Source organism: Epargyreus clarus, unplaced genomic scaffold, assembly GCF_041222505.1.
Source record: "Epargyreus clarus isolate Ecla_fem2 unplaced genomic scaffold, WU_Ecla_fem_2.2 ptg000015l, whole genome shotgun sequence".
Classification (NCBI taxonomy): Eukaryota; Metazoa; Arthropoda; class Insecta; order Lepidoptera; family Hesperiidae; genus Epargyreus; species Epargyreus clarus.
In genome coordinates, this window is record NW_027332223.1 from 13,202,517 (window position 1) to 13,226,088 (window position 23,572).

The 23,572-nt window shown below is 37.6% G+C and overlaps 2 protein-coding genes across 2 annotated transcripts; one reads left to right on the forward strand and one right to left on the reverse strand.

Annotated features, from left to right (window-relative positions):
• The first annotated feature begins 130 nt into the window (after window positions 1–130).
• Window positions 131–9,517, forward strand: Wdfy2 (WD repeat and FYVE domain containing 2). Its single transcript, XM_073080943.1, has 9 exons — window positions 131–414; window positions 1,746–1,926; window positions 2,711–2,877; window positions 3,361–3,474; window positions 6,059–6,184; window positions 6,432–6,628; window positions 7,118–7,259; window positions 8,529–8,637; window positions 9,196–9,517. The coding sequence occupies exons 1-9, from the start codon at window positions 254–256 to the stop codon at window positions 9,253–9,255; spliced, it is 1,257 nt and encodes a 418-aa protein (XP_072937044.1). The 5' UTR covers window positions 131–253; the 3' UTR covers window positions 9,256–9,517.
• A 3,369-nt stretch (window positions 9,518–12,886) lies between these two features.
• On the reverse strand, window positions 12,887–17,041 carry LOC140748193 (uncharacterized). Its single transcript, XM_073080944.1, has 3 exons — window positions 16,545–17,041; window positions 14,986–16,297; window positions 12,887–14,752 (listed from the first exon to the last, which is right to left on the reverse strand). The coding sequence occupies exons 1-3, from the start codon at window positions 16,636–16,638 to the stop codon at window positions 14,464–14,466; spliced, it is 1,695 nt and encodes a 564-aa protein (XP_072937045.1). The 5' UTR covers window positions 16,639–17,041; the 3' UTR covers window positions 12,887–14,463.
• Between the last annotated feature and the right edge of the window lie 6,531 nt (window positions 17,042–23,572).

A 23,572-nucleotide genomic window follows, 5' to 3' on the forward strand; every position in this document is an offset into this window, starting at 1 on the left:
CCGTATACGTGCATATCCACTACCCAGTACCCTGCATATAATAATACTCTATGATATCCACATGCAACTGGAATTCGTACCCTATATAAAATGTAATCGTCATTTTTAACATTCGCTTTGTGATCGTGCAACTTTGAGAATCGAACCTCTAAACCGGAATGTCAAAATTATTATGACGTTTTTCTTTTCGTACAGAGAAAGAAGTGACGAATAGGGTGTTTATTTCGTGTTAGAAACCATTTAAATCTGAAATATGGCCGCTGAGATAAAGCCTGCGCCCAGGACACCAAACGATAGGTTTTCTACGACGAAGAAGCCGGCACTTTTGAATAAATTAGAGGGTTGTACTGACGACGTGAATGCTGCCGTGGTGATTCCTGGCGAGGATGGAGTTATTAGCGTTTGTGATGATAAGTACGTGTTACGAATAACTTTTCTGTGTCTTTTTCATTGGATCTTATGGTTGTGCGATGTACTTTTCTCTCCATACGGTGGTCAATTTTCTTAGAAATTTGTCGCGTCATACCCTGTTTTCGCCCGGCAATTCATTGATTTCACAACGCCTACATACATTCAAAAAGTGATTGTGTTCCCACTTTGTTTTAGTTCCAAAATACATTAACAGTTTTATTGTTTTTGTTGCTAATAGTTTTGATACAGTTGTTATGGACTAGCAAAATATTACACATATGTCATCACCTGTTAATTAGCAGTATAGAGCTCTAATGTCTTCCCATTATTGTCATGTACCCATAATAGTTTTAAGACTAACTTGGATATTTACAGTATTCCAACTTAATTAGAATCTTGTAAATGTAACTATAAAGTTATGATTTATATGTAATTGAATGGTTTATGTTTATCAATTATCTATTTATATTGTTATAACAAGCTTATTAGTTTTTTCATGGATTTATGAGATTTTTTATATTTTTTTTTATATAATATAGGAGCAGCAGACGAGCATGCAGTCCACCTGATAGTAAGTGGCAACTGCAGCCCATGGACATCTGTAATCAACCCCAGATAGGATTAGATAGTCCTACCTGAGGTCGGCCATAGATGCGCGCGCCGCTACCCCTGAGCTGCAATGTCTCGGAAAAGTCTGTCTCCCTTACCACACCCTTCAAAACGGAACACAGCAGTGCCTAACACTGCAGTTATTAGGTAGAGGTTATAGGTGTGGCGGTGGTGCCGCCGGAGTCGAACCACAAAAGGTTCTACCACCTTCATTAGAGATTATTATACATGTTTGATACTGTACTAAACATCTAATGTAATGTGATAAAAATAATTATTTTCCTTATTTATTCAATTAAGGCTCAAAAATCCATGTTATGTAAATTATACAGACACATTCTTATTGTTAGTCATGCATACACAATTACAGGTGGGCGGAAAAGTTTGAAATAGTGAAGAAGCTTCATGCCAATAGCCTATTACCAGAATGGGCTTCATGGAATGCCTTTTTAAGTGTACCTTAAGGTTGAACACATTCATTATATACCTGTAGTAATTATAAGCTATATGAAGACTACCCTCTGTAAAAAAATGTTTTAGCTAGAATTACTATATTTTAAGATGTACTCAAAACAGGCTTCGCAAATGTGTCTTCACCCGTTTACACTACATTAGATCAGTGAAACAGGTCTACCAACCAAAGTAATCAACCAAATCTGAGTTCTACGATCTTATTGAGGGTTATTATAATATATGCATCATTAATATTGCAATGTGTTTTCTAGGACTGTTCGAGTATGGCTAAAGCGTGACTCAGGGCAGTATTGGCCAAGCATATGCCAGTACATGCCGTCCGGATGCACATCTATGTTCTACACACCTGAGACCCGACAATTATTTATCGGGCAGGAGAATGGCACTATCTCGGAGTTCACATTAGCTCAAGACTGCAATAGGATAAACCCTGTAAGTGTTTTTAGTATTATTTGCATGTTCTGGAAGTTAAAGTAAATTCCATTATTTTTATCAAAAACTCAAACAAAATGATATTTAAGAAAATGCAATGTGTGCGTCATTGTGTAATGTGTTAAAAGTGAAACCATTACAAAGTTCATGTTTCACAATGAAATATTTACGTCAATTTAGCTTAAATAAAGAATGTTCCATGCAGTTAATTGAGAGGCTTAACATAAATTGACTTGTTTCATTATCTCTGTTATGCTGTGCCTTATTTGCATATATAATGCAATACACCATTTTGTGTCAGAACTTTTTTTATATATGGTTAAATAAGCACCATTGATGTGCTACTGATGATGTACAAATACTTTTCAATATTAGCGCCACTTTCACTTCCTGCAGTTCATCCTATCAGGGGTGATTTATGTGCTAAGGACATCAGTTGTCAGTATGAGTTGGTACGAGATGACGAGACTACGAGAAATCTATCTATAACCAAGTCCCAATTGGATAGGAATCATTCAAGTTGATTGTTGATGTGTTGCTGCTGTAAAAGTTGTGCGAATTGTTTATCATGTTAATCCACAAAAAACTTCATTTACATGGTGTGATCAGCTAGTCTGAGATCATTTGTGGATTAATGTCACTGAGTCTCCTTTTGTGTAAAATTTCCCTGATGTTTTATTTTTCGTCCCATTCTGTTAGTTAGTTCTGTCTGTTACTTTCACATTAGATATACTCGTAGTACATATATTTTCTTTCCTTCTTTGAAATATATCTTTTTACCCAGAGTCGTGAGTACTTAGCGCATACGGCCCGTGTGACGGCGGTGGTTTTCTCGCTGGGCTGTGAGTGGGTGCTGTCGGTGAGCCGCGACAAGCTGTTCGCGTATCATTGCAGCGAGACCGGCCGCCGTATCGGTGGCTACTCGTTCGAGGCGTGGTGCACAGCTTTGCAGTATCCTTTTGGCATATGAAATCATAGTCATACTATATGAATTTTAGATAACGATAGGGTTAGGAATGTAGAAGAGCTTTGAAATTAAAATAATTAAAGTCTGCAGTGCTGACATCAAATATTGTATACATTATAAAGACGTACTGATAGCCATGTTAATTTCATTGAGATGATTTTCTTCACTATTGTAGAGTGTTATTAATATTATATCTTTATTTTTATTGTTTCAAAATTCTATACATAATTAAATGATAATACATGTGTTTAAATGTCACATTATTGAAAATGATTAGATGCTTAGATGAAATATTCAGAAAACATTTATAAAAAAACACTAAATACATTTTTGAACAGACTAAATGCAAAGTAAAGCTGTATAATTTCAGCGAACCATTGATATATTTACATTGTGTCGGACTAAATTATGTAAAGCTTGTGTAATCATGAATATGTAAGCGGGTTTCCTGAGCGGACGGTAATCAGATTCGACTCGCAGTCAAAATACGCGTTCGTCGGCGACTACAGCGGCCAGATAACAATGCTGAAGCTAGATAACAACTGCGCCACTCTGGTCACCACGCTTAAAGGCCACTCGGGGTAAGTCTACTACTACTACTGGCAGAATAGTAAATTAGATAATCAAAAGGTTTATCTTATATATAAAATTCTCGTGTTACAATGTTAGTTACCGTACTCCTCCGAGAGTCTATATCTGGTGTATAAATGTTTTTTTTTTTACTTTGCAGTGCTTTGGTAACTTTCTGACAGCGTATCTTCCATGTATCGAAAATTATATCGGAAATCCATTATGTTTTTTTTATTTCTAGCTTTTTAATTACATATTGACAAGAAAGATCTTCTGTTGATCTTCATAACGTCTTAAATAGGGGTCATCTTTCTCTACTTTACTCTACTTTAATAAATAATAATTTAAATTTAGAATATATATGATATCATCGCATGTTCAGAAAACTTCGATAGCGCGATTCAGGATGAGTAGTGCGGTGGCGCCATCTTCATCGCCTAAATATGTTGTACTAGACGCAGTTTCACTCAAAGTAGCATGAATAATTAAATATAGTCGTTAAATCTGAGTAATGTAACTTTCCGATGGTAAAAAAGGTTCAGTAGTTTCAAGGTTTATCGATTACAAACAAAAAAATCTTTTCCTCCTGTTCTTAAGAATTGTTTATCCTAATACAAAGACTGTTGTTTATAAGTATAACATAGTTTTATTCTACATTTGTAGTATGTGAAATTTTATATTAGGATTATATTTCATTACTTCGACCATGGCAATAGTAGATTGAACAAAGCTATGGTTGATACATTCGGACTAAACGTACTAACGATTTATGAACACGCTACAATGTAAACGGTGTATAATGAACTTCTTTATGTCGTAGTTACCGTGTGTGTATATAGCTACGTTGGCATTTAAGTTTAGTTATTATTTTGTGTATTTTAGATAAAATAGTTATCCCGAAGGTGGTCGCCGTGTTTTCTTACACTGTATTTTATACTTCTAACTGTATATTATACTCACTGTATATTATACTTAAAAAAAAAAAAAACAAAAAAATGCCCTGCTTGAAAATAATTGATGTATTTAATGTAGCCTATGTAAATCCCAGAACTTACATCGCCTCATATTTTAAAAACTGTCGAGCCGTTTGGGCTGGACGGCGTGCCAAATAATGAGACATACTTACAAAAACATACCTCCGCGGTCGGGTAAAAATATTAGTTGTACTAGCTGACCCGGCAAACATTGTGTTGCTATATAAATAAAAAAATGTTAAGGGTGAACAACCCTTATCACTTAGGGGTATGAAAAATAGATAGTACCCGATTCTCAGACCTACTGAATATGCATATAAAATTTGGTGAAAATCAGTAAAGCCCTTTCGGAGGAGTACGGTAACTAACATTGTAACACGAGAATTTTATATATAAGATAAACCTTTTGACTATCTAATTTACTATTCTGCCAGTAGTCAATCGATTCCCCTTTTTTGTTAGCAGTTGACGAATAGCGTTAACACAATACACGATAGCGATTTGCATAATTTGCGATAACATTTTTTTAATTACCATAGAGTAGGTACATAAGGTTGTGTGTAATACAACACTTCGAAGTTATATATAATAAAAATGATTGCCGTTTATGAAAATATTTCAGATGGGCATAAGGGTTTCTTGTTCCATTCCTAGTAGTGCAAAGTTAGCTTAATGACGAATTTATGCTTATAGTCCTGTATGTCTCTAAATACTTTAAAAAAATTGCTTTTTACACCCACTATACTAAACTAGGATTCCATTTGTCGTGGGTGCCATGGACACACATATAGACAAATATACAAACACCCAGACATAAAATATAAATTTAAGTTCATTATTTTAATCCACAAAATACCTGGTCGGGTTTGAACGCGCATTCCTCTGCGTCTGCGCGTCACACCAGTATGGTGACCGCTCCACCATAATTTATATCCAAGAAACACGAAATTCTGGAACATCAAAATATTATTGAACCCGGGCAATGTTTAGATTAAGTCCGTTGTGGTTTACTCACGTTGTGGTCTGTGGTTGCAAGCTGAAATATCGTACCGTAATAATGAGTCCTCACATTTTATTTGAATATTTTTATAGCAGTACAATAACATTAATATATCACATGATCGATCGAAGTCGATTAGGTCACTTCTTCTTAATTTAAAAAACCTTTTGATGGAGAAATATTACTTTTTATTAACGTTCTGTTAGTTTACTAGTATGTCGAGACATCGTAATATTCCAGATATTCCATATATCTGGAATTATATGTCTGAAGAACGCATAGGTGCCCTTTTAAAACTCTTTCATATTTAATTCACCTCTTCCATCTTATTTCACTTAAATTCCATTTAAATCCTTATTGCCATAATTGTAAATATAAATGTTTTTTTAAAACGGATTATTATTTTATTACTTTATGTTTAGTACACCTCTCTCAGAATATGATTAAGGTATTAACTTTATTGTTGTTATTGTATTATAAATTTTATTGTCCGACATTTACTATGTTAGACAATAAAATGAATTATATTAATTGTGTTCATTATATTGTTCTTTACAATGTATAGTTCATTAATATATAAATAGACTATACTAATTTGTTTTTATCATATATTTTTTTCAGTTCGGTAAGAGTTTTAAACTGGGCTCCCCTACCTCAACTACTGTTTAGCGGGTCCTTCGACCAAACTATTATAGTATGGGATATCGGTGGGCAGAAAGGCACAGCATATGAGTTACAAGGACATAGGTAAGTAATTCTTGATTAATATTCTAGGACTACTTTTTTATTAAACGTATTTTAAAATGCGCTATCTCTCGTATCTGACAAAAACTAACTTATAAAAGTTGCTAAATTATCGCTAGATGTCATGTGGTGTTGTGCCATATGATCCGATGTCAGTTACATTAAACATTTTTTGCCTTTTCTTACCAAAACGCATTTCCTCTGTGTTTAATGTTACATATAGGTGTTTAAACTCTGCTGTGTGTTGCAGCAACAAAGTGACCGGCCTGTGGTACTGCGGCGGGTGCGCGCGGCTGGTGTCGTGCGGCGAGGACGGCGCGCTCGGCGTGTGGGAGATGGGCGTGCGGCGCCGCGAGACGCCCGCGTGGCGCGAGGCCGACCTCTGCCAGCTGTGCCGCGCGCCCTTCATCTGGAACGTGCGCGCCATGATGGAGAAGAAGCAGCTGGGTGAGTGTGGGACGGTGTGGTGAAGGAGCAATCAGTTCGTGTATTGATATCAAGGCGGAGAAAATTGTGTTTTCTGCTGGTGAAGCAGTTTACCGGTCCTACAATTGGTATGGATGCCAATTGACACCAATGATTGATTTGTGTCTGTTCTACTTTGTAGTGAGCTGGTTAAATATAATTATGTGAATGTTCATGGGGTTTCTAAACGTGTATGAGTTAGACATTGCAAGTGACAGTAAAGTGGTGAAAAAAAGGGTCAACTTCAATGCAGAAACAATTAAGTTATTGTGGACTTTGCCAGGGAGCTTATCAATAGTGTTTTTAATAAAAAAAAGAGATTTCTTTGCAGATTTATATTGTTCAAACTTTATTACAAAAATTAATTTTACTCGATAATTATTTACATAAGTAAAAATAAGCGTCATATTGTGGGATTATGTTATCATTCGCATAAAGAAGTTTCACTTCAACCGCCTGTTCGTATGGCAGGTCTCCGGCAGCACCACTGCCGCTGGTGCGGCGCGGCGGTGTGCGGCGCGTGCTCGCCGCACCGGCTGCCGCTGCCCGTCATGGGCTTCGAGTTCCCGCAGCGCGTCTGCACCGTCTGCTACGACACGCTGCGCCACGAGCCGTACGTACATTACGTACTGTTTATTTTTGTTAACGAGGCGGAAGCCTTCAAAAGGTACCCGGTGCCGTGGGAGCGACCCAGGGTTATGTGGGACTCTTACCGCACTAAAACCCTTCCGGTGGCCGTCCACAGAGGACTCCGGGATCTCCAACGGAATGCAACCGGAGTCCTCTTGGGGCGTTGCCCCATCAGGCTCCGCCCAGGTGAACTTGACGTTAGCCACACCGTTTGATGTGCACGACGGTATGCGACCACACATACCGCCGTCCATCCCGGGGTCGCTGACCGGGCGTTTCGAGCTACCACTCTTGCCGTCCGCAACCCCGGTAGCCCCCTTTTAGTCTCCTCTTACGACAGGCAGGGCCAGTATACCGTAGCCTTATTCTGGTCCCGGAACTACAGGAACAACGTACATTAGTACCTTTTTTTTTTTTTTTTTTTTTTTCTCTCTCGAGGGGGAAACCTTCAAAAGGTACCCGACGACGTGGGAGCGACGCCGGGTTATGTGGGATTTTTACCGCACTAAAACCCCCCCGGTGGCCGTCCTCAACGCTTGTTGGAGAACTCCGGGATCTCCGACGGAACACAACCGGAGCCCTCCAAGCGCGATGCCCCGATCGGGCTCTACCCTGGGGGAGCAGTTATCGCTCCTCCCACACATGTAGTGTTTACGACGGTATGCGACCACACATACCGCCGTCCTTCCCGGGGTCGCTTGCTGGACGGTTCGAGCTCCCACTCTTGCCGCCCGCAACCCCGAAAGCCCCCTTTTAGTCGCCTCCTACGACAGGCAGGGGATACCGTAGCCCTATTCTAGTCCCGGAACTACAGGGACAACGTACATTACTACCTACAAACTAGATAACTGCCTTAGTAGAAATATAATTTATATTTTATTTCTACTAAGGTAGTGATCTAGTTAGTAGTATTTTATAAAAGTTTTAATAATAACAAACTTTTTAGTCACGTTACTTGTTTTTCGTATTCTTCTCAGCAAATTCTTTTTAATACCCATATCATGGTACATAAAAATAGATGAATGATTAGGGTGATGTCATGAAGCTAGTTATGCATTGTTATTGTATACAGGTGCATTAAACTGTATTATGTACTAAGGAAATAGTTTCACGCGGATACCTGAATAATCAAATTTTAATATCAACGTTACTAGTTATATCTATGGAATATGAAAATTAGGAATTTCTTATTTCTCTTTTAATTTCCAATACTTCAATTGTTTTAAGTTTAATTGTTATAATACCGTTTCAGGCGTGAATCGTTAGCGTCGTTCCACGACATGAAACACGCAGTGGCGTCGCTGTTCGTGGACGAGGCCACGGGCCGCATGTGCACCGCGGGCAAGGATCGAGTCATTAAGGTAACTCACTAAATAATAAAATACGCTTTCTACACTCACTGCTACACACAAGGAAGGACAAAGGCATCAGATCGTTTGACCGTCTTATTTTATTAATAATTATTACGATTTCTGAACTATATCACTTCAATGTAAGTCGGCGCAAAACTGCTAGTACGCTCTGAATATAGATAAGAATCGCGTGGCCATAGCAAATTGTATGACTACGCCTGCTCGCAACAACTTCAGAGTGGACTAGCAGTTTGGCGCGGGCTATACACAAGACACTTATCATTATTTTAATTTATTATTTGTATAATGATATACGTTAAAATTTTAATAATTCATATTAACATTATGAAAGAAATTTATTTCAAACCAATTTAATTACAATTTTAGCAGCTAATTAACCTCAATCAACGCACTAATATGAATATAAGAGATATTCAAGTTTTTTTTTAATGTGAATGTGTGTAAGAAGCTGTAATAACAATAATTGATCCGCCAGACAGTACATTTCAAGTGCATATGTGTATGTTACGGTACAAAAAGTTGTAATATAAAATTTTCTTACTCCAGGTATGGGATATTAGTGTGCTACTAGCGCCCGCGCCGAAGCCCGGCACCAGCGACCAGTAGCCGGCGGCGCCGCGGACCCCCTGCGTCGCATGGTCCAAACACGATGACCGCGCATTGTGATCTAGACACGTTCCCTGCCAGTAGATACTTAAGGCGCTGTGAGTTCATTTGTTGATTTTCGATACTTAAGTAGAACAAGACAAATTGCCGAATTTCTTATATTCAATGTAAAAAAATCGGTAATTCTTGTTTCGTCATATAAATAGTATAACTTGATCAAAACTTGTTAAAAAGTTCATAAAAACCATAATGGTAAGAAGTAGTAAAAGTAAAAACCATGTTATAGAAAATTTTTTAGTAGTTGGAACTTAAGTTGATAATGTAGTTATTAAGTATATTTAATTCTTACTTTATGATTTATTGATACATACTGTATGTAATTTTATATCGCAATATTATATTATCTAAGTTGTTCCTAGGTCTCCGACTATTTACAGACCGATGTGTGCTTAATTTTTTCCAGCATATTACGTATCTAAGTTTGTAAAAGTAACGCTTATTTGTTATTTAGTTCGGACCGTTAAACTTCATTGACTCACAGCGCCTTAATTTATTAATTGTTAGACCGGCGCGTCCTTCGAAGTAACCTCATTTAAACGAAATTCTTATATAATTTTAGAGTGTCATATTAAACGTATTATGTTGTAAAAGAAAAAAACATAGCAATGTTAAAGACATGTATCAAGTTAGTAGTTGTTCGAGCAATGTGTTCTAGGCCAATTAGTCAGCGAAGGAAGACTCTAGTCGGCCGCTCTTCGGACTCCTACGATATATTTCAACGCGAATTTTATAGAAATATCGTGAATAGTTAATGTTATTAATATATTTCTAATTATTTCATGTTCTTAAATTATATTATTAATGTTAATGGTCCAACGAATGTTTTCATTACGATTATTTTTTTCAGCTATCTTTAAACTAAGACTGAATCTTTCAGGATAATAATATAAAGAGGAGATCTTAATAATGTTCGTGTGTAACTTAAACAGTAGGTGTTATAGCAAAGGTTAAATATTAATTAAAGTTAATTAAACTTAAACGATTTAATTATAATGGTTGTCCATTATTATAATAACAGTTTGAATTATTAGATCCTGTCGTCTGTTCTAGAAAATATTTTCATCCTAAAGTGATGTTAACCAAATCTTTCTTTTATATAATATAATACTTAAACTTAATACTTAAAGCGTATTAAATAAAGATTGTGTTCATACAAATTCTGGCGAATAAAATTTTGACGTGTGTCAAAAAATATAAAACGTGTATTGGGTGTTTTTACATTAAGTAATAACTTGATAGTTGGAAGTAGAAGAATAAAAAATGTATTTACGCGTATAGAGTCGTGTGTATATTGTACATTCGTGTATCTTCTATATAGTGGAGAGAAAATTGGAATTGAATTATTCTTCTAACGTGTATGCACGTTGCCAATATGTATCAAAGCGCTCTACGAGGAATATAAGTTGTTTGAAATATACAGCATTGGCAATAGAAAGTTATAAATTTCGTACGGGCATCCATTGATTATGTGAGGCGTTTAGAGGAGGGGAGGGAATTGTGACAGATTTAACCCGAGGAGCAGCGGGGACGGGGTGGACAGGTAACATTGTACAATTTGAGAAAAATGGGATATATTAAGTAATAGATGCTTCATTTGGTCAAATAAAATCATATTTATTGCGGCAGTACGAGGCAAACATCACGATATCTTACCGAGGGAGGTGGGAGGTAGTGGTGGAATAATTGACAAAATTACCTCATGTAATTAAAAGAGGCCCGGCGAGATAATAATAAATATTTTGGAATTGGGACTTATATTTTATTATGGTCTCTTCCGCCTACGCATCATTGAAATCTGAGTGTGCCTGTTATAAGCTTAATAACTTTTAAAAGTATTGTGTAGGAGTTATGCATTTGAAATTGGTTTAAAAAGTATTCTTTCAATATAGCATTATCATCAAGTGTCATTTCAATACCGGATTAGATTTTTTTACATGTATTTTTTGTGCATGTCATGTAAGTAGCGAAATAATCATTCCTAAATTATGAAGACCACGATTATAAGGAGATAAATAACATATGGCTTAAACCTCGCACACATTGTGGGACACAATAACTCAACATATTGTTCCTGGGCGGCATTGCAAAAATCTTGCTTACATCGGCCAAATAAATCATATCGTTTCTACATTGTTTTATCATGTCTTGATTTATTATGTCATGTAATCTTGTTTTATATTACTTTATGGTCTATAAAATCTTGTAATTTATTACCTATCATGTATTGCAAAAATTGCATGCCATTAATCTGCTAAAGTCATCACATTTCATTCTCTATAAGTACTGCAACTTTATGATTTTTTATATATCTCACCGGTTGTAGTGATCTGATTTGGATTTGGTTACTTGTTAAGATCCAAATTCTGAAAGACGATATTAACAAATGTCCTGAGTCAGGTCACACAGGTCCAGGATATACATATTTATTCAATAAAAATATAGAGTGCCATCCAACAGTAAGCTGTAGGAGTTATCCAGCAATAGTGGATGAGTTCATACAAGTTGTTAAGATTGCGTAGTGCTCTCCGCTCCAATGTGTGCGAGGCTTAATGTTCAGACAACGTTAAAAATTACTATCAAATGCCATCGAAATTAATCCAGAAATCGTACTTATCTTATTGGTATTAGGATCTTCTGCGATGTTGAATAATTTTATAGAAAAGTATTGTACAATAAAGTCTCCTAGTAAAATCCGTAATTTTGCGTAAGGACAGTTTGAAAGACAATATAATATATTATATCTATACTTATTATCTAATTATACTATTCAATTTTGCCAAAAATGGTATTTAAATTGTGTGTTTATCGAATGTATACATTTTATAGGTTTGTATCAACTTGATAGTCGCTTGATGAATAAAGGTTCTTGATATTTTCCTAATAAGTAAATCTAATCGCACTTATTTAAACTTATGCAAATTGCATTTTATTATATTAAATGTTTAGTATTGAAATTAAAGGGTGGGGACAGACCTGAACATTCTAGCGTAATGTAACAATTACAAGAAGCTTATTTTACTTGAAAAAATGGTGAATACTGGTGGTGGTAGTAGGTCAGTAATAGACCTATTGTGACCTATTCTGTCAATTTTTTTGTTCGCTATACTCAAACTGAAAGTTATAGACATAAAATTAATCGCTATAAATATTTCACCTAATTCATTGATATACATAATTTATGTAAAATGCCTATTAGGAATTTAAAAGATTCAACAGTTCATAAGAACCATTTTTCGCCCAATTTTTGTTAGGAACATATTAGTTAGCAGAAATTTATAATGTTTTAAAATAAAATCTACAGATTCATGGTTCTTTAAAAAAAATTGCATTACGAGCGAATGTTACAGATCAGTTCCCACCTTAATATTTTTGGAATTGTTTTGGATAAGTAATTTTATTCTTCAAATAATATATGCTTTCAAATTAATGTTATTGACTTATGTTAGTGGTAGATACATATTAACGAAATACACTATGCTTTATTATTTAAGTATTTGTATAACTTTCTTATTTATAATTGCGGGCATAAGTTGTGTTGCACTTGGAGTTATAATTATTAGGTATACGCATGTACAAAAAAAAACATTTTATTTTAAGAAAATCATAAATTTTCATTGTCTTTATAACACGTGTTGTGTATAACTTAGATATATAAAGTCAAAATTATTACTACACAAATTTGAGTGTCCCACTTTATATTATTTTAGTTACATAACTTATTTTAATAAAGTATGTAATTTAAAAGTGGCTGTTTATAATATGTAAGCGAGATACATATAGACGCTTACATGTTACAGAAATTGAGCGACGGGCGAATAAAAATTGCAGTTATTATTATACTCTTTATTTAAATAAGTTATAGTTGTATTACGTCTCGATGAATTGTAACTAATTCCCGGTGCGGACCAATTGAAATTATTCTTATTGAAATTTTGTAACAAAATAAAGAAAAAAACTTCAAACAAGGATCAATTGAAAGGTTTCTATTCATTAGCTGGATCGAATTACGAATAAAGCGCTAAGTTAGACAGCGTATTGTAATACAAGCAAAATTGATTTCAATACCGTATTATGTTCTAGTTACAATGTATAAGGTTATTTGTCCGAATACATTGTGCTAGTGATATTATTTAAAAAACGGTTCTTAGTATGGTTGCGCTTTAGATGTTGAACAAAATAAGAATATGTAACAGCGTTTAATACTTATAAATTGATTGTAAAAATATCTCAAATTTTCAGATTCCAAATGTTACATTGTTTTCTTTTATAAATATCGTTACTAGATATTATAAAGTTTGGTCGTTTCGATTCTTAATAGGGTATGTCATTGTGCTACTTAGCTTAGTTTTATTTTAATTATTTATATTATAATTGATATATTGTATTTAATAAATCATAGGTATGTTAACTACGTTTTTGTTGATCAAGGTTTGGATAAATATATTTTAAATAAATGGCTTTTATGTTAAAAAAATATAAATAAATATTTTCTTATTCACTGAGCTTGTGTTTGTAAAGTAACACTGTAAGATATAGTCACTGTAATTAATAGATATGTTACAACTATATAGGTCGCTTAAAGTTTTTATGCCAATTAAAATAATGAGTATATATAGTGTTTTGTGTATTATTTAAGTATCCCATTAAATATTACAACAATATTATTAAATATTAATGTTAAAAATATAGAGTAAATCATAGATAATTTAACTAAATGATATTTAATGACATGATTTAGCAAGAGGTGCATTGAATATTTTAAATATTAACAATTAATGAACTTTAGAGAAAATTATGTTTTCAAAATAAATGTAGTAGTGATTTAAAACCGTGTTAAAATTAATCAGTCTGGTTGAAACGTTTGCAAAGTGCACCCAACGGAATCGTTAGAAAATGTAGATGTTTGTAAATTGTATCAAAAACAGAATATATATCTGTGATACAGGTACTGTTATGGTAATTTCAATGTAATCTTTTTGTAAAATTTGATTGACTTAAAACAAACAACGTTGATGCACTACGTGATGATGATGATAATGATATGTCGATGATATTCACAGCCTCGTTTCAGGTACATCTCGTTTCTCTCGGTCTTCCTTCGCAGGCCGGCGGCGGCCGGGGGGCGGAGCCAGCGTCGGCCCCGCCCGCTCAGCCCGGGCACGAGTACTGGCTCTTGGGCACGCACACCTGCCCGTTGAACAGCTGCCCCGCGGGACACGTGAGGTAGGTCCGCAGGCCGGTGACGCAGAAGTAGTACCGCCGGCAGTCGGTGCCCGGCTGCAGGAAGAAGCCGTCCCGCTCGCAGTGCTTGCTGGCCGCGGGCGGGTGCTGCCCGCACGTGTGCTGTGCGGCCTCCACGCACGCGCGACCATCGAATATCTTCCCGCCCAGGCACGACAGCGTCGCGATGCGGTCCCCGCCCTCGCAGTAGAAGTATCTGGAAACGAAGGAATCGGGATTATGATTATGTAGTAGCTTACAAGTGCAAGTTAACTTTCCGTATACGGTGAAATATTTATAATTTTAGGTAAATATCATTTCAAAATATTATACATTATTTGTTTTAAAATAACACGATTAACGGTGAATTTAAATACCATAATTACTATTGGATTTTATTTAAAATCTTACCGTCATTAAAGATTATTATAAGTGATATAATTTAATTACCTGTGACAGTTTGATTGTAGCTCAGCGTGGTAGCCATCAGCCAAGCCCAAGCAGGAGTAGTCCTCCATGGGGCAGAGTCCCGCGCGGGCCGGCACGCAGGCCTCCCCGTCGAACGCGCGGCCGGCGGGGCACGCGTACACGGCCTTCGCCCCGCCCGCGCACGCGTAGTACCCGCGGCAGCCCGAGTCCGGCGCGCGGTACCGCCCGTCCGCGCGCCCGTAGCACGAGTCCCGCGCCAGGCTCGGGCACAGGTGCCGCGCCGCCGGCAGGCACCGCACGCCGTCGAACACCTCCCCCGCCGGGCAGGCCAGCATCGTCCGCAGGGGACCCTCGCAGTGGAAGTACCGGGTGCAGTTGGATTCCAGGTCCTGGTACATGCCGCTCGGCATTCCCTCGCACTCCGCGGACGTTTCGGGCCCGTCACAGTAGAAGGCGCCGGCCGCCACGCATTTCGTCCCGTCGAAAGCTTGGCCGGACGTGCACGCTCCTCTAGCTATGACCCTCTCGCGCCGGCACTCGAACCACGAGGAGCAGTCCCGCCAATCCCGGTAGAGCCCGTCCTGGCGGTTGAAGCAGGGGCTCCGGGCGGGCGGCGGGCAGTGCGTTCGCGACGCGAGCTCGCACCCGCTTCCGGAAAATAACAGTCCCGTTTCACACACTCCGCGACGGATCACCCGTCGCGCTTCACACACAAAGTACTCGCGACAGCCGGTCGAGCGGTCCGCGTAGGCCCCGTCGGCCGCCTGCTGGCAGAGCGACGAGCACGCCTCGTCGGAGCAAAAGTCGGCGTCCCCGGCGGGGAGCGGGATGGCGGCGGAGCGCGGCGGCGGGCACGCGGGCACGCAGGCCCCGCCGGGACACGACGCCACGCCGCGCAGCTCGGCGCCGCGGCACTGCAGCCGGCGCCGGCACTCGTGCGACGTGTCCGGGTACTCGCCGTCCGGCAGCCCCGCGCACACCGGCTCGTAGCAGGTGCCGGCGCCGCGCGAGCACGCCTGCCGGTCCAGGTCGAACCAGGAGCCCGGGGGGCACGTGTGGTCGACGACGGTCTCGTTCTCGCAGCGGTAGTAGTGGCGGCAGGCGGTGCCGGGCGTGGCGTAGGCCAGCGCGTCGCCCGGCGCGCAGCCGCGGCGCGTGCAGGAGTGGCGGCGGCGCGGCACGCACGCGCCCGCCACCTCGCTGAAGGCCCGCCCGGGGGCGCACGCGTAGCGCCCGCGGATCGAGCCGCCCGAGCACCGCACGTATTCCCGACAGTCGGTCTCGAAATCTGCGTACAATCCATCTCTCGCGCATGAGAAAATTTCCTCGCCACCTGGAAAGATACGAGCAATACTTTATACCGAGAAAATTACACGCCTAAATTAATAAAAACGCATATTAATTATAAACTTTTGATTGCAAACATCGAATCGGGTTTCAAATATTCCTAGAAATAAATCGTTGCGCTTTGCTATAATTTTTAAATAATATTATAAAGGCTTAATTAATTGGAGCAATCGTAATTGTCACTTGGAAAGCGCAACAGTGAGATAGGACGTGTCGCGTGTGGCGGTACTCACGGGCGGGCGCGCGCAGCAGCAGCGCGGCGGCGAGCAGGCCGGCGAGCAGGCCGAGCGCGCGGCGGGCGGCGCAGGCGGGCGCGCGCGCAGACATGTCGGCTGCGACTGGCGCGGCCGCGTGACGCAGGCCTCGGCCCGCGGCCCGCGGATAGGGTTCCTTGACATTCGCACGCCCCCGCCGTAACTTGATCCCTGCCGTGGCCCGGATGCAGCCTCCGAGTTAGGAATCTAGACGCGCCTCGGTGTCGAACGCCCGCTGTTACGGTGAAAACGGCCGCCGATGTGTCGTGGCCGTGAACTTTGCGATCTTATTATGTAAGATCGACAGAAACTAGGACGGCGATCGCTACATACTAGCTTCATTAGCTTCCAATTTATTTTCGATAGAAATTATTAAGCTCTTCGCGTTTGACGGATTTGGAATGCATAATGCATAAAGTTTTTTCATTGGAACCAAAACATTTTATGTTAGGCTTATAAACGACGTTTCTCAATTCAACCTTAAAAGTTTTTAAGCCAAACGGATCTTAATGTCAAATAAACAAAATGTTTATAAACATTGTATCCGTTGCAATTTTAATACAGATTTAATACACGTTTAAGTACAAATAAGTAGCTCCGTCGAATCACAATACAGCCATACCCACACACGCAAGCATACGTTCACATCACAATGCTTCTATTTATTTTTATCTCGAGGATCGCCATTCCGCCATCGGGTCCGTGGGAAACGGCTATAAAAAATGAAGAGGCTGATCATGTCGAAACATAATAAATACTCGGTACCGCGGCAGAATCTCCGAGAATCCGCATTAGGCATGCGAGTGCGCGTTCCACAACTTCACACTTTATCTACACTAGTTACATGGCCATGCATTGGATGTAAATACGCCATACGTGTTATAAGATGCCGTTATATTACCAGTTTGTATTCAGGTACACTTTTATTTTACACACGTTTAATTGTATTATAGTAGCGTAAATATTTAAGAGATATATTACCTTAATAATACTCCAAAATCGACTCAACTGTATTGCTAACCCAAGCAAACACACAGACAAACATAAAAATGTCTATACGCTAAGGTGAATAATATTTCATAGACAGACACACAATGTTTACTTATATGTATAGATTTACGTACGCTACGGTAACAACTCGTGCACGCAGCTTGTCATTGAATGAGATCCTTGTAGCGTTGCATCGTCATTGTTTACTCATAATACAAGTATGTCAGATAAACTGATCTTATCATCCCTAGATGACACCGACAATTTTAAATATTCAGATATTTGCAAATTTTCCTACCCTTATCCGGATTGGTTATAATTAGCAATGCTTACGCCATTTGCATTTTAATGGTGATTGCAAGGTTTAATGGGAAACCATTTTCTGCGGGTTTTTGTTTCAAGTTATTTCCACATATAATCCCAATAGTTTCATCATAGAAATAGTTAGTTGAATTTTACGGATCAGGCGGATTTTAATAAATCCAATAATTTTATGAAATTCTACGAAAACGGCACCATTATTCATTTTCGCTTCTTTAATTTAAATATGTGGCAATATTTAAACGACACTACAGGTCTTGGTAAGGGATTTCACGTTCATCCTGATTTTCAATTTAATAATTTCTTCTACTTATTACCTCTACTTGTCATAATATACTGAGCTTTACTTATATCCTGATATTTATATCTTTAATAAAAAAATCCTGTGCTTATCGCATACAAATAAAAGCTCCAAGATCAAGGTCTCCAACCGTTCTACTATTTTTTGTAATTACACAGATCAAATAAACGAGATATAGTTATTAGATTGTATTACAACTACCTATTAGGTACCGTTAAATCCTTGTTGCTAATCGAAATAAGTTCAGTTAGTCACTTAAAGCGGTTATTTATCATATTTTATCTAGTCTGACGTATGTATATCTGAGTTAATTAAGCGACGTTTTGCCCGCACATGAAAAGGATTACCGTGGTTACCTACCTATGTATCTGAATTTTAGGACAATTAGTATTCCTCTGTGATTTATTAACTTTTATAATAATATAAGTAAATATATTGTATCATTTTATCCATAGATAAGTATTAGCACCGATAGCAGTAGAAAGATGACAATTTTAATATGCTACGGGCATGGCATATGCTTTGCTATGGGTAAGAAAGATACCTATAATATAGCTAATGCTTTTTCGCTGATCAGGTGTGGAACGTGGTGATCCGCTGTAGTGGAACAGCAGATATCCACAACATCCTCGTGGGGCGCGTCTAATTGTAATCGATTATCACCGATCTTTATCTCGCATCGCTCAATTACACTCCGCCAGCCTCGCTCGTAGTTCCGCATCCATTCCGATTGGTTCGAGCGCCTCCGAGATCATCTCGGATCTCGATTTCTGATAACAACATTAGTGTCGTAGTCAACTGCGAACAAGCGGATTATAAGCGTCAAATATCAATGATGGCGTCAGCGAATAGCACAAAATGACTATTGCTTGAACTTTTCAGTATCCTCTCGTGTCCGTCTTATAATCTGCCATTAGTTAAGAATCGATAAATACTTATATTAACCTATGCCTAGTTGGCTGCACGTTTGTAGACAACGTTGTAATCTCTTCCTAGAGCAACGTAGGTATAGCTGCTAGTTGCTAAGATTAATTGTAGAGAAAGACAATAGTAATTATCCAATGTCAAACAATCCACTTCCGTTAGGAAGTATGTCTGTTATATGTGTAGGTAGCATTACTTGTAATTTATTTCACTGGGAAACTAAATCTCTGTCACGTTTATTTGATCTTCTGATAGGCATATCTTTGCACCTGCCTATGGACTTAATCGAATCATTTAGTAAATGTAGTACATATAATAGTTAGGTACAGTTAGTTTAAGATGTTTTAATGACTGCTTTACTAGTAGATTATGGGTGATTGATCATCGGAAGCTCGCGCGTACAAACTTTTTGTAATATTTTTTGCGACGTTACTTCTGCAGGACGTTAACATCTATTTATCAGCACGAAATATTTGAGGAAAATACCAGTGTTGACAGATGTGCAAAATAAAATTGTACGATAAAAACAAGGTTAGAGCAAAAAATGTCATCGTCACTCCAAATGTGGTATTCCGCGATTGATCATAAAGTTTACTTAATGACTTGCGAAGTCGAAAACCAGATGTAATGATTGCATGTTGAATACCGACATCGCAAAAACCTAGATTGCGTACAAGTTATCCAAAGTAGGCGAAATTTTTGATTAACCTGGGAATCCCGAACTTGGGAAAACCTAAGCACATAACACGAAATTGCGGAATTTGTACACGAATTTTCCATCGTTAAATACGTCGCAGTTCATTTGATTCTGTTCGGGACCAATATCCTTTGAGCTATTAAGAAATTCTCGTCATATTTGAGTGTCAAGTTACACCTTTTGAATGGCGTATCATTTTACAGCATCCGGTTATCTGTTTCAGTGCGATTAAATTAGAATAACATGTCGATAAAACTAAATCTAAAGAATTTATGCGTCTACGCATTATAGATACAGATATTTATAGTTTAATATAGGTACATTTATAATCACATTTTTGAAAAAGAAATGATAGGTATAGTTTAAATATATATGTGTGAGATTAAAAGGTACCTATATAGATTAATATTAATATCGTAATTTAATAAATTAATATCTGATGAATATAGCCGCATGAGCAGCCATCCAGAGCCACTACAAGGTCATTAAACTCACGTTATACCTACGTAATAATAACCTTAATAACAAAGCCCAACCATCATCACCTGATAATATATCGAGTACCTATGTTTATGATACAGGTATACATGGTATAGGTAATAGCGGGCCACTCACACATCTTCGCAGGTTAAATGTGTGGTGTAAAAGGGGGAATACTCTTGTGATATGTATAGGCAAGCAGGGCCATTTTCCTAGATTGGTAGGGCGGCAGCAGGGTGAGACCATCCTTGGTCCTTGGTCCCTTGATCGTCCCTGCCGCCCCGCTACATTGCTGCTCGGTCACACGGAGTACCTATACGCATGTCAATGGATATTATAACATGCCATTCCATTGTAATATTTTTTTTCTATAAATAATGTCACTTACAATAGCAAGGAGCTCTTCAAAGAAAGCAATATATCTATCCGTAAAATTAATTATTATTATTTCGACTTCGGGAACTTTGCAAAATAGTGATCTAAAATATAATTAGAATCCTCATGTAATGAATTTTATTTACGAGTAACATTTCTACGGGTAATTTCTTGTAAGCATAGATTTTTCGCCATGTTTCGGATCCATGAGATTACCGCAGTAGGTATGTTAATTGTTCATGTGTAACTTAACTCTTGTAAAGCCGTACATTATACCTCATTAAGTTACGTGTTATGCAATATGTTTTAGTTTAAATTTAGCATTTGTAACTATTAAAACCACGGGTCTATTAACGGACGGAGAGGTAGATACGTTTTTTACTTAATTTGCATGTAATTTCAAAAATAGGAGGAATAGTAGGCGTAACGACAAACATGGTATGTAAATAAAAAATAAACTATATCGTGCTGTGAACTTTAAGCCATAATTAGATATAGTATATATATGTACGAAAATCGCGGATGTATCGTTTTTGTGCGCATTCTCAACTCATAAATATTGATGCTCCGTACCGTGTTTTGGCTCTTACAGTTATATTGATCCGGGTTTAACGTTTAAATCACAAGCTGTTACGAAGAGGAACATTAACCTTCTGCTTGCCGATTTATGTATACAAGATAAGTGTCATTGAAAAATAAAAGTAAAGGAAATAAGACAACTTGCATAGACGACTAAATTTACATTAAAATTTGTTTGTTTTTGTAGTAATCTTTTATAAAATTAGTTTTGTGGAGACGAGTGCCTAATGCTTGATGTAATTTAAGTGGTTTGGTATATATTGGTATATTAATGAAATTAATGAACCCAAAAATAATTCAGGATGAGTTACAACAATATAGGCATTAGAAACGTAAGATATTAATGTTAGTTACTCGTACTATCCATTGTAGGAGGGAATATTAATAAGATGACATAGAATGTGTGCTAAGAATTTCAGATACCTACAAGCAGGTGCATTAACTGTTTAAGGTCATAAGGTCTTTTTAAGGTAAGTAGATATTGCATGCTAGCTCTTTCTCGAGAGAAGATTCAGTTCACAATACTGGAAACAGATCAAACAGATCCTTGGGTTTGGTATGATTCATGGACTTTTAATAGCAATTTACTTTTTCATTTACTTTTAGCCAAACAACTACTGACGGAATTATCAATAGGGTACGGTGGGTATCAAATTGTAGAGATTGGTACGGGCGGCAAAATTGGAATCCTACTGGCGGCAAATGTACATATTTGCTACTGTTCTCACCATTAATAATTATGTTGCTATGTTTTTGTATGAAGTGTAGGTATTTGGAGAAATTAATAAATCTGCAATCTTAGGTTAAGTCTCATTACATTGACATTATTTATAGTACCTATATAATATTGTAAATTGATGACAAATGACCATACACTTACAAGACAGGCTTGGGCTGCAAGCCTACTTCGATTACCTAGAAAAACTTGCCAATCAATCGTGTTATAGAAGAAGTGCGTAATAACAAACAATTTTAATACAAAGTAACTATGTATAAAGAACTAAATATATTTTACTCATTCAATGATAATGAGCAAACACGTATAGTACCTGCGTATATCTAGTAAATCAAGTAAGCAATAACATTAGCAGTAAACAGTAAAAACAACATTAATCAAATCAGTACTTAATTGTAGTAGCAGAGACCGCGTGGAATAAATATCAATGATAAAGGAACTGAGTAAAATAAACATGTGAGTCATGGAAATGTAAAAAATGAATGTCTAGTTGGTAGTTCATAAAAATCAACTGAAGTCCTAATCTAGGTAGGTATAATGTGAACCTAGTTTTGTCATCGTCAACTCAATAGATAGTGACACACTGCTGTGCTGTGCTCCTTGAGTAAGAGATGATGATGATAGCCTGAGGTGAGTTGAGGCCATAGGCCACTACGCTGACCAAGTTCGAATTAGGAGATTTCACATATCTTTGGGAAGATTTTTAAGGATATTCAATTCTAAGATTTTCCTTTTTTAATCTCATTCATTTAGAAGTTTTTATACTATTGTACATGACAACTCCATTACAACTTACACTAATTCCATAAAAATATAAACTGGATTCTTCATGAACTATATCAAAAAAAATATTTTCCGAAGTTACGCCGCAATAAAGGAACTAAAGCTCTGCCATAATTTACTTACTACTAAATCAGTCACCGATTGTATCCAATAACTTAATGCTCTATTTACATATAATGATGTAGGTAAAGGGATACGGTAAAAACCCTACCCACGTGACGTCGACTACAATTATTTATGATCGAAGTTGAGTAAATAAAAATAAGCTTCGTGCCCTTCTGTGTTCGTTCGCCCTTTGTTCCTTAAAAGTCAAGTAGGATTTCGTAGAACCTTATTCTAGTGAATGTCCTGGTACTCCTTATAATTCATGTTTCTAGGACATTATCGTATATATCCGGTTGCTTAAATACTTGTTCAAGATTTTCGATGTTTACTTCACGAGTATGTGCGATGCCGGAACCTATTTAGGGTTCTGTAGCCAAAGTATAAAAACGGAAACCTACTACTAAGCTTCCACTGTTTGTCCGTCTGTAGATAGAGTGTGTATTGCAAAGGCTGCTATAACAACAAATAAAAAACAAACAAACAATAAATCAGTATTTATCATACTAACTTTTAAACCGTAATAGAAAGATAGTTTATATTGTTCAATGTATTCATATCTACTAGTCATAAAAACAAAAATAACACATATTAAAAATTAAACATATTAGGTACAGAACTCTCTGTGTACGAGTTCGACTAGTACTTGACAATTATTTTATCGATTTTAGATATACCTACATTTTCAGTGCGCTTGTAATGGATAATAATTGACCTTT